The sequence below is a fragment of the Pezoporus flaviventris genome, unplaced genomic scaffold (assembly GCF_033815535.1).
Source record: "Pezoporus flaviventris isolate CSIRO_AGI_PZ_B2104156 unplaced genomic scaffold, CSIRO_AGI_Pfla_v1 ptg000188l, whole genome shotgun sequence".
NCBI lineage: Eukaryota > Metazoa > Chordata > Aves > Psittaciformes > Psittacidae > Pezoporus > Pezoporus flaviventris.
In genome coordinates this window covers 2,914,736-2,926,833 of record NW_026892736.1, presented here as the reverse complement: position 1 = coordinate 2,926,833, position 12,098 = coordinate 2,914,736, and the positions used below count along the sequence as shown (strand labels likewise).

The following is a 12,098-nucleotide window of genomic DNA, read 5'->3' as shown; positions in this document are numbered from 1 at the left end:
CACCCATCTCCTCCTCACCCATCACCTCCTCACCCATCTCCTCCTCACCCATCTCCTCCTCACCCATCTCCTCCTCACCCATCACCTCCTCACCCATCTCCTCCTCACCCATCTCCTCCTCACCCATCACCTCCTCACCCATCTCCTCCTCACCCATCACCTCCTCACCCATCACCTCCTCACCCATCACCTCCTCACCCATCTCCTCCTCACCCATCTCCTCCTCACCCATCACCTCCTCACCCATCTCCTCCTCACCCATCTCCTCCTCACCCATCACCTCCTCACCCATCTCCTCCTCACCCATCTCCTCCTCACCCATCTCCTCCTCACCCATCTCCTCCTCACCCATCACCTCCTCACCCATCTCCTCCTCACCCATCACCTCCTCACCCATCTCCTCCTCACCCATCACCTCCTCACCCATCTCCTCCTCACCCATCACCTCCTCACCCATCTCCTCCTCACCCATCACCTCCTCACCCATCTCCTCCTCACCCATCTCCTCCTCACCCATCACCTCCTCACCCACCTCCTCACCCAGCCCTGGCTCCAGGCAGGGTGATGCCTCCTCCCCTACCCTGCTCCCCGCTGCCTCTGGCTGGGCGGGCGAGCGGCCGGGTCCTGGGGAGGCCACTGGAAAGCCGGGGCCTGAAGGGGGAGCACCCGGATGGAGCCGCCCCGAGGTCCTCGTCCCCTGCGGAGAGATGGGAGATGTGGGTGAGGGCAAAGGCAGAGCCAATGGGGACCCGGTGCTTGTCACCAGTAGGGACCACAGAGCATCAGGTGGGGTAAGGGGACAGCGAGGGACGGGGGTGCTGGCACCTCCGCAGTCATGGAACCATGGGATGGGTTGTGTGGAAGGGACCTTGAGGCTCCCACCCCTGCCACGGGCAGGGACCCCTTCCACTGGAGCAGCTTGCTCCAAGCCCTGTGTCCAACCTGGCCTTGAGCACTGCCAGCGATGGGGCAGCCCCAGCTCCTCCATTCAACCCCTTCCCCTGTCCCACCACGCTCACAGCGCTGATCCCACAGACTGACCCCGCTCCCCTGGGATGCTCCCTCCACGCGGAGCTCATCCAGCCCCATTATCCCCCTCCCAAGCCCTTCTCCGTACCAGGATCCGGCCATTCCTCAGCCTCAGCATCGCTGTGCTCCTCCGGGGCCGCATCCAGGGCACGGCGCCGGCGCTGCAGGATGGCCTCGAGCTGCTGGTCCCTGCCCTTGAGGCTGCTCTGCCGCGCTCCAGCCCTCCTGCTCGCCCTCCTCATGGCACCCTGGGGACCAGGGCACACAGCGGGGTGCTGAGGGGCAGCATCCCGGCACTGGGACACAGGGATGACAAGGGACAGGGGCTGGATGCTCACCAGGATGCTCTGCAGCTCCAGCGCCGCGCTCCTCCGCTTGCTGCCCGTCACCGATGCACCCTGCAGGAGGAGATGTGGCCTCATCCTGCTGCTGGTGCTGCCCAAACCCATCCCAAGTCCTTGGGTCCTCCCCGAGAACATCACCGCATGGGATGGGGACCCCGTGGTCCCTCCCTACCTGTCCCAGGGGGGCCCGGTCCTTTGCGGGCCTCAGGACCACGCCGTTCTTTATCCGCTCCATCATCTCCTGCACGGCTCGAGCTTTGGCATCCTCAGCTCCTGGCTTGCCTGGGCAGGGAGCACCACACTGAGACCCTGCACGCCCGTGGCAAGGCTCAGTCCCTGCTGGGGGTCAGGAGACGGCACCTCCCTGCGGTGTCCCCATGCCCGGGGTCCATCCCTTGCTGCCAACCCCAACCATGACCCAGGGCTGGTAGCACCCTGCTCATCCCCATCACGCGCTGGGCAGGAGCGGGGGTGCTGCGTCCTGGGCACCTTCCTTTAGGGAATGAGGGGCTCACAGGGTGCCCCTTCAATGGCACCAGGACCCCCCAGTACAGATGCAATGGGGCCCATGGTGGGGACTTACAGCGCTGCAGGTTCACCAGCCCCTTCCTCTGTCTGATGGCCACGAGCGGGCTGGAAGGGAGAGGGGAGGTCAGAGCCCATCCGAGCTGCACCAGGACCCCCAACACCAGACACGGTGCCCAGTGACCCCCATCTGTATCCCATGGGGACGATGCCCAGGGATGGCGTGGGGACAATTCCCAGCGCCGTGGGGTGAAGGTTTCCCGGCCCAACTCATCTGCTATGGCAGGGACAGCCCGGAAGCCCCACGGCACCCATGGGGTGTCCTTCGGTGTCACTTACTCCACAGGCACAGTGGGTGCAGGTGGTGGCAGCGGTGGTGGTGGTGGTGGTGGTGGTGGTGCAGCCATCGCTGGGGCCTGGCTCTGCACCAGTGGGTCCTGGGCCAGCTTCTCCTGCAGCAGCCCCACTGCAATGGGGTGAAGTGAGGGCTGCTGCCCCTCGGAGACCGAGACACCCCTTGGGCATCCCTATGGGCAGCTGTATGGGCATTTCTATGGGCACCCCTACGGGCATCCCTTGGACATCCCTATGGACACCCCTATGGACACCCCTATGGGCATCCCTTGGACATTCCTATGGGCATCCTGATGGACATTCCTATGGGCACTCCTATGGGCATCCTGATGGACATCCCTATGGACACCCCTATGGGCATCCCTTGGACATTCCTATGGGCACTCCTATAGGCATCCCTTAGACATCCCTATGGACACCCCTATGGACACCCCTATGGGCATCCCTACGGGCATCCCTTGGACATCCCTATGGGCATCCTGACAGACATTCCTATGGGAACTCCTATGGGTATCCCTATGGGCACTCCTATGGGCATCCCTATGGGCATCCCCTGGACATCCCTCTGGGCATCCCTCTGGGCACCCCTATGGGTATCCCTATAGATGTCCCTATGGGCACCCCATGGGGATTCCTCTGGGCATCCCTTTGATATCCTTCTGGGCATCCCTCTGGGCACCCCTATGGGTATCCCTATAGATGTCCCTATGGGCACCCCATGGGGATTCCTCTGGGCATCCCTTGGACATCCCTCTGGGCATCCCTCTGGGCACCCCTATGGGTATCCCCTATAGATGTCCCTATGGCACCCCATGGGGATCCCTATGGGCATCCCTGGGGCTCCTGCTCCCACCTTCCTCCTGCAGCTCCCGCAGGCGCTGCTCAGCCTCCTGCAGCCGCATCCTCAGCTGCAGCTTCTCCTCCTCAGCCGCAGCCAGGGCTGCCCGGGCCTCATCCAGCTCCTCCGGGCCCGGGCGCTTCCCCAGCTCCTCCTCCAGCTCCTGCACCTACGGGAATGGGGGTGCTGGAGCTGGGACCACGGTGCTGGCCCTGTTGGGGCCATGGGGGCTCCACGACCCACATTGGCCACTTGCAAGGAGCTTCAAGCTATGGTGAGGGCGACTGTGGGCTGGGTGGTGGCAGCTTGGGGGTGCTAACCCAGGGTGGGGGCTAACCCCACTGTGTGGTACCCCAGCCATGGGACCCGACAGTGCTGGTGGAAACCCATGGAAGAACGGCCTGTTTGGGAACCAGGCATGGGATGGGCACGGAGGGGGTGATGGGGGTCTGGAGAACAACCCCTCATGGCTGGGTACCAGCATGGGATGGGCATGGATTGGTGATGGAGGGGTCTGGAGAACAACCCCTCATGGCTGGGTACCAGCATGGGATGGGCATGGAGGGGGTGATGGGGGTCTGGAGAACAACCCCTCATGGCTGGGTACCAGCATGGGATGGGCATGGAGAGGGTGATGGGGGTCTGGAGAACAACCCCTCATGGTTGGGTACCAGCATGGGATGGGCATGGATTGGTGATGGAGGGGTCTGAGAACAACCCCTCACGGTTGGGTACCAGCATGGGATGGGCATGGATTGGTGATGGAGGGGTCTGGAGAACAACCCCTCACGGTTGGGTACCAGCATGGGATGGGCATGGATTGGTGATGGAGGGGTCTGGAGAACAACCCCTCACGGTTGGGTACCAGCATGGGATGGGCATGGATTGGTGATGGAGGGGTCTGGAGAACAACCCCTCATGGCTGGGTACCAGCATGGGATGGGCATGGAGAGGGTGATGGGGGTCTGGAAGAACCTCCCCATGTTGGGCACCGGAGTGGGATGGGCATGATGTGGGGGGCTGATCCTGGTCACATCCAGTTCCTGCACCCACAGGAACCTCCACCAGCGCGGTGCCGTGACCCATCCCTATGTCACCCCCTGTGTCACCCCTGTGTCACCCCTGTATAACCCCTATGTCACCCCCATGTCATCCTTATGTAACCCCCTGTGTCACCCCCATGTCATCCCCATTGCCACCCCTATGTCACCCCCATGTAACCCCCTGTGTAACCCCCATTGCCACCTCCATGTCACCCTTGTGTCACACCCATTGTCAACCCTATGTAACCCCCTGTGTCACCCCCATTGCCACCCCTATGTCACCCCCATTGCCACCCCTATGTCAACCCCTTTGTCACCCCTATGTAACCCCCTGTGTCACCCCCATTGCCACCCCTATGTCACCCCCATTGCCACCCCTATGTCACCCCCTTTGTCACCCCTATGTAACCCCCTGTGTAACCCCCATTGCCACCCCTATGTCGCCCCCTTTGTCACCCCTATGTAACCCCCTGTGTCACCCCCATTGCCACCCCTATGTCACCCCCTTTGTCACCCCTATGTAACCCCCTGTGTCACCCCCATTGCCACCCCTATGTCACCCCCATTGCCACCCCTATGTCACCCCCTTTGTCACCCCTATGTAACCCCCTGTGTCACCCCCATTGTCACCCCCATTGCCACCCCTATGTCACCCCCATTGCCACCCCTATGTCACCCTCGTGTCACCCCCATTGCCACCCCTATGTCACCACCATTGTCACGCCCATTGTCACCCCATGTAACCCCCTACGTCACCCCGTGTCACCCCCATTGCCACCCCTATGTAACCCCCATTGTCACCCCTATGTAACCCCCATTGTCACCCCTATGTAACCCCCATTGCCACCCCTATGTAACCCCCATTGTCACCCCCATGTCACCCCCATTGCCACCCCTATGTAACCCCATTGTCACCCCCATTGTCACCCTTATGTCACCCCCGTGTCACCCCCATTGTCACCCCTTGGGGACAGCCCTGACCCTCTGGCGCTGCTCCCTCCTGGCCTCCTCCAGCTCCCGGGTGAGGCTCCCCACGTCCTGCAGTGCCGCCAGCAGCTGGGCGCTGGGCCCCGTGCCCTGCAGCAGGATGAAGCTCTGCCGCTTCGCCTCCTTCTTCTGCACCAGCATCTGCCATGGGGACGGGGGCTCAGCGGGCCCGGAGCAGGAGGAGCTCCCTTTGCCGTGGGCAATGGGCTTGGCTGCCCTTGCCCCGGAGGCTGGGAGTGAAACCCACGGGATCCCAGCCCAGGGAGCTGCGATGGGTGACCCCGAGCATCCCCATCCCCTTGGTGCCGGAATATCGGGGTGTCTCCATCACTGAATCAGAGAGGTTTGGGGTGAAGGGACCTTAAATCCCATCCACCCCCAACCCCTGCCACGGGCAGGGACCCCTTCCACTGGAGCAGCTTGCTCCAAGCCCCTGTGTCCAACCTGGCCTTGAACACTGCCAGGGATGGGGCAGCCACAGCTTCTCTGGGCACCCTGTGCCAGCGCCTCAGCACCCTCCCAGGGAAGAGCTTCCCAATATCCCATCTCCAGCTCCCATTGAGGGACGCCGGCGGCAGCAGCACCCCGCTGCTCTCCCCCCCCATGGGTGCCTTCCCCCCCCCCCCCCCCAGCACCCATGGCCAGGGTGCCCCGGGCCCTGCCTGCACCTCATGGGCGAAGGCTTCTGCATGCAGGCGCAGGTCCTGCTCCAGCTCGAGCTGCTGCACGGCCTCGCAGTAGTCCTGGGTGATGATGTGGGACACTGCAGGACAGCGAGGTCTCAGGGGGTCCACGGCACCCCAGCACCTCGGCACCATGTGGGGACACCCAGGCCCCAGCGCCATCCGTCGCCATCACCGGCTCCCCCGCACTGGGTGGCACTGGGGCACCCGGCACCCATCTCACCTCTCTTGAAGGACCTCAGCGCCCGCTGGCTGGTGCCCAGGGCCGCCCGCAGGCGCTGCTGCTCCTCCTGCCCCAGCTCCAGCTGCAGCGGGACAGGGGCCGGGATCATCCAGGGGGTCCCCCCATGGGATCACCCCCGGGACATCAGGGAGGTGATGAAGGGTTGGATCCAACCCCTGAGCTCAGTGAGGAGCTGCAGGGATGAGCAGGGGGTGAGGATGGAGGGGAAGGGCTGGGAGGTGCCATTGGGGGGGGTCCCATTGGGTACCTGGTCCTGCAGGTCCTGCTTCTGCCGCTGCAGCTCCTGGATCTGGCTGCTGAGGTCCTTGCGCTGCTCCAGCAGCCACGAGACCTTGTTCTGCAGGGCTGGGGGCAGAGCGCAGGGAATGCGGGGTGGGAATGGGGAGCGCAGAGCCCATCCCTGGGGCTGGGATGCCACAGGGACCTCCCCAGCTCACCCCCGTCCTGCTGGAAGCTGAGGCGGGGAGGTGAGGCAGGGGCAATGGGGTGGAAGAGCGAGCCCAGGGCACCTGGGCTGTGCTCAGCACCCTTCTCCTGCCCAAAGCTGCCCTGAGCATCCTCAACCCATGGGAAAAGAGCTTGGATGATCCCAAGGGAGGGTTTGGCTGGAAGGGGGGTCCCTGAGGGCGCATCTCCAGGTACGGACACAAACCCAGGCAGAAGAGGGAAACGGGGTGGGAAACCAGGATGGGAAAGAGGGAAGCTGGGCAGCAGCACTTTCAGTTCAGCTTTTCCCTCTGGCTTCAGATTCACTTTCTCCTGTTTATCCGGAACAAGGACCAGGAACAACCCAAACGCCAGGGCCAGGCTGAGCCGAGCTTAGGCAACCCCGGGATGGGGCTGGTGCTGTGCTGCTTCTAGGTGGGGATGGGACGGGGATGGGATGGGGATGGGATGGGGTTGGGATGGGATGGGGATGGGGATGGGATGGGGATGGGGGTGGGATGGGGATGGGATGGGGATGGGGGTGGGGTGGGGATGGGATGGGGATGGGATGGGGATGGGGATGGGGATGGGATGGGGATGGGGATGGGATGGGGGTGGGGTGGGGATGGGATGGGGATGGGATGGGGATGGGGATGGGGTGGGATGGGGATGGGGATGGGGTAGGATGGGGATGGGATAGGATGGGATGGGATGGGGATGGGATGGGGATGGCGGTGGGATGGGATGGGGATGGGGATGGGGATGGGATGGGGATGGGGATGGGGATGGGGATGGGATGGGGATGGGGTGGGATGGGGATGGGGATGGGATGGGGATGGGGTGGGATGGGGATGGGATGGGGGTGGGGTGGGGATGGAATGGGGATGGGATGGGGATGGGATGGGGATGGGATGGGGTGGGATGGGGATGGGATGGGGATGGGATGGGGATGGGATGGGGATGGGGTGGGATGGGGATGGGGTGGGATGGGGATGGGATGGGAGTGGGGTGGGGATGGGATGGGGATGGGATGGGGATGGGATAGGATGGGATGGGATGGGATGGGGATGGGATGGGGATGGGGTGGGATGGGGATGGGGTGGGGATGGGATCACCCTGGCTCACCCTCAAGCTGCTGCTCATAGCAATGGGCAGGGTCAGGGTCCTCCTCAGGGGGCACCTCCTCGAGCAGAACTTCAGGGGCTGCTTGGGCCAGGCTGAGCCTCTTCAGCTGCTTGTTCTCCTGCTTCACCTGGGGTGGGATCATGGAGCCATGGAAGGCTTTGGGTTGGAAGGGGCCTTAAATCCCATCCAGCTCCAACCCCTGCCACGGGCAGGGACCCCTTCCACTGGAGCAGCTTGCTCCAAGCCCCTGTGTCCAACCTGGCCTTGAGCACTGCCAGGGATGGGGCAGCCACAGCTTCAACCCCTTCCCATGTCCCACCGCCCTCACAGGGAAGAACTTCCTTGTATCCCATCCAACTCTTCCCTCTTCCAGCTGGAAGCCCTCATCCCATCCCTGCCTCCCTTGTCCCAAGCCCCTCTCCAGCTTTCCTGCAGCCCCTTCAGGCACTGGAGCTGCTCTCAGGTCTCCCCTTCAGGAGCCTTCTCTTCTCCAGGCTGCCCCAGCCCAGCTCTCCCAGCCTGGCTCCAGAGCAGAGCTGCTCCAGCCCTCGCAGCATCCAGGTGGGTGCTGCCCTGGGTGCTGTGGGGATGCAGCCGCAGCCTCGCACCCCCAGGCTGCTGCAGGGTGACCCTGGCAGGGTGCTGGAGCCCAGCCCCACCTGCGCCGCGTAGGTCTCGGCTCGCTCCCGACACGTCCGCTCGATCTCAAACTCGGTCTCCAGCGCCGAGAGCTCGGCCAGCAGCGCCTGGGATGCTGCAGGGGCGCGGGATGGATGCAGGCACCGGCTCAGGTCCCCACTGCACCCTCCCACCGGCTCCATCAGCACCGGCTCCACGGAGGGCTGAGGTCGCCCCAAGGCACAGGACCGGGGCAGGATGCGGCGCTGATGGGACGGGGCTCACCTTGCTCCAGCTCAGCCAGGCGCTGCTCAGCTTCACCCAGCTCCTGGCCATGGCGGGGATGCTGTGGGGGGAAAACACACCTGGAATTCCATTGGCACGGCACTGCCTTGGCATGGCTTTGTGTTGGGATAGCGTTGCACTGGCATTGCAGTGGAACAGCACCAGCTTGGATGGCACTGCATTGGCACAGCACTGTGCTGGGATGGCATTGCCTTGGCATGGCATTGCATTGGGACAGCACTGTGCTGGGATGGCATTGCATTGGCATGGCATTGCATTGGCACAGCACTGTGCTGGGATGGCATTCCATTGGCATGGCATTGCATTGGCACAGCACTGTGTTGGGATGGTGTTCCATTGGCATGGCATTGCATTGGCATGGCATTGTGGATGACATTCCATTGGCATGGCATTGCATTGGCACAGCACTGTGCTGGGATGGCATTCCATTGGCATGGCATTGCATTGGCACAGCACTGTGTTGGGATGGTGTTCCATTGGCATGGCATTGCATTGGCATGGCATTGTGGATGACATTCCATTGGCATGGCATTGCATTGGCACAGCACTGTGCTGGGATGGCATTCCATTGGCATGGCATTGCATTGGCACAGCACTGTGCTGGGATGGCATTGCATTGGCATGGCATTGCATTGGCACAGCACTGTGCTGGGATGGCATTGCATTGGCATGGCATTGCATTGGTACAGCACTGTGTTGGGATGGCATTGCATTGGCATGGCATTGTGGATGACATTCCATTGGCATGGCATTGCATTGGCACAGCACTGTGCTGGGATGGTGTTCCATTGGCATGGCATTGCATTGGGATGGCTTTGTGTTGGCACAGCGTTGTGTTGGGATGGCATTCCATTGCCATGGCATTGCATTGGCTCAGCATTCCATTGCCATGGCATTGCATTGGCACAGCACTGTGGATGGCATTCCATTGGCTCAGCATTCCATTGGCATGGCATTGCATTGGCACAGCACTATGTTGGGATGGCATTGAGTTGGGTCAGCATCCTGTTGCATGGCATTGGCTTGGGATGGTATTCCAATGGCACGGCATTATGTCGGCCTGGCACTGCTTTGGCACAGCATTGTCTTGGTGTGGAATTGTTTTGGCATGGAATTGCATTAGCAGAACACTGTGTTGGTGGGGTGTTGCATAGGTGTTGTGTTGGCATTCTGCTGGGATGGCATCCCATTAGCATGGCATTGTGTTAGCATGGCATCCCATTAGCATGGCATTGCACTGGCATCCCATTAGCATGGCATCCCATTAGCATGGCATTGCACTGGCATTCCATTAGCACCGCATCGCCTTGGCACTGCACTGGCACAGCGTTCCCCTGGCATTCCATTGGCTCCGGGCTCCCTGCTCGCACCCAGCCCTGAGCCACCGGATGCTGCCGCGCTGGCACCGCTGGGACCGCGACACCGGTGACGGCACCGGTGCCCGGCACAGAGCCGGGGCTGGACCCCCACTGTATCCCTATGGGGAGCTGGGAGCGGTACCTGCACCACGGCTGCCTCTTCCTCTTCCTCCTCCTCCTCTTCCTCCTCCTCCTCGCTGCTGCCCGACTCCAGGATGGCTGCAGAGGAACCAGAGGCACCAGGAGGTCCCCAGCATAGGAGGAACCCCGGGAGGTGCCTGAGCCCTTTGCTCTCCTCACCCTGCTCTATGAGCAGAGGGGCTGAGCCCCCCTTGCCCCATGAGCTGGTGATGCCCCCGCTGCCAACATCCCTGCCAGGTGCTGGGAAAGCCATCCCTGAGCATCCTGCTGGTGAGGCCAAGAGGCGCCTGGATGGGCTTGGCTGATGGGGGACACGGGGGGACACTGGGACAGCCCCCAGCATCACCAAGCTTCCCCTCACTGAAGCAGCCCCATGGCACTGGGGTGAATGGTTTGGGGGGGGGAGACCCCACTGAGGAGCACATCCCCATGGGACCATCGCTGGGTGGTGCCCAGTGGTGGGGACTGGGATGCTCCATGGCTGCATGCGGGTCCCTTGTCCCCTAGTGCTCCGGCATCCCCCTTGGTGAGGCAGGAATCCAGCCCCTGCCACCGACCCTTCCCATAACAGCTGGAATCTGGCCGGGAATTCCCTCTGGAATCTAAATCCCACCCCCAGTTTGTAACCCAGGCACCGGCTGCTGGGACCTTGCAATGCTGGCATGGGCTGGGGGTCCCCATGGCACCCACCGGGCACCAGGAGCCCTCACTGGGAGCTGCACAGGGACCCCAAGTGCCAACTGTGGGGCTTGGATGTGCAAACGCTGCTCCCCAGGGCCTTGGCTCTTGTGAGATGAAGTTGTTTTGAGCATGAAAACACCCTAAAGAGGAGCTGGGATGGGCACTGAGCAGCACAGGGAGGGATGGAGGGATGCATGCATGGATGGAGGGATGGATAGATGGGTGGATGGAGGGATGGATGGAGGGATGGATGGATGGATGGATGGATGGATGGATGGATGGATGGATGGATGGATGGATGGATGGATGGATGGATAGATGGGTGGATGGAGGGCTGGATGGATGGATGGATGCATGGATGGATGGATGCATGGATGGATGGATAGATGGATGGATGGATGGATGGGTGGATGGAGGGATGGATGGATGGATAGATGGGTGGATGGAGGGGTGGATGGATGGGTGGATGGATGGATGGATGGATGCATGGATGGATGCATGGATGGATGGATGGATGGATGGATGCATGGATGGATGCATGGATGGATGGATGGATGGATGGATGGATGGATGGATGGATGGATGCATGGATGGGTGGATGGAGGGGTGGATGGATGGATGGATGCATGGATGGATGGATAGATGGATGGATGGACGGATGGGTGGATGGAGGGGTGGATGGAGGGATGGATGGAGGGAGGGATGGATGGATGGATGGATGGGTGGATGGGTGGATGGAGGGGTGGATGGAGGGATGGATGGAGGGATGGGTGGATGGAGGGGTGGATGGAGGGGTGGATGGAGGGGTGGATGGAGGGGTGGATGGAGGGATGGATGGCAGGATGGATACATGCAAGAGGGGATGGACAAAGGCACATCACACATGGGAGCTGCCAGTCCACCTAAATACACCCCCCTGGTCTTTCACCCCCTTGCAATGGAGCTGAGCAGAGGAACAACCCCCCCCCTTCCCCCAAGCCCAGTTCAGGGCTGGTTTCACCCTTTGCAAAGGATCCGTGAGCCCAGAGGCCATGGTGACGGTCGCAGCCAGAACCACCCCACCATGGGCTGCCCGACCCGTGCGTGAGCCCATCGCATCCTTCAGCGCAGGGAAGGGACCTCACCTGTGAGCTGCCCCGTGCCTTCTGCAGCCCAGGCCATGGCGTGGGGCCGGTGGGAGCCAGCACCCTGGAGCGCAGCTGGGACCTGGGGCAGGGAAGTGAAACCCCGATGTCACCAGTGACGATGGGGGCTGAGCCCCAGCTCCGGGCAGGACTGGTCCTGCCCCGGCCGCAAGGCAGGCTCAGGGGGAACTGAAACCCCTCGTGCTCCAGCTATGAGCTGCTTTGAGCATGAGGGTGCTGAGGCTGCTGCTGCAGGAGCTCAGCAGCAAGCA

At 62.3% G+C, this 12,098-nt stretch overlaps 1 protein-coding gene across 1 annotated transcript; it reads right to left on the bottom strand.

Moving 5' to 3' along the window:
- Positions 1–1,088: 1,088 nt before the first annotated feature.
- Positions 1,089–11,951, bottom strand: LOC133262122 (shootin-1-like). The gene is made up of 15 exons (XM_061441058.1): positions 11,827–11,951; positions 10,023–10,099; positions 8,502–8,562; positions 8,258–8,352; positions 7,599–7,725; positions 6,295–6,392; positions 6,027–6,108; positions 5,789–5,883; positions 5,115–5,261; positions 3,106–3,259; positions 2,238–2,364; positions 1,957–2,006; positions 1,546–1,655; positions 1,368–1,427; positions 1,089–1,277 (listed from the first exon to the last, which is right to left on the bottom strand). The coding sequence occupies exons 1-15, from the start codon at positions 11,861–11,863 to the stop codon at positions 1,089–1,091; spliced, it is 1,509 nt and encodes a 502-aa protein (XP_061297042.1). The 5' UTR covers positions 11,864–11,951.
- Between the last annotated feature and the right edge of the window lie 147 nt (positions 11,952–12,098).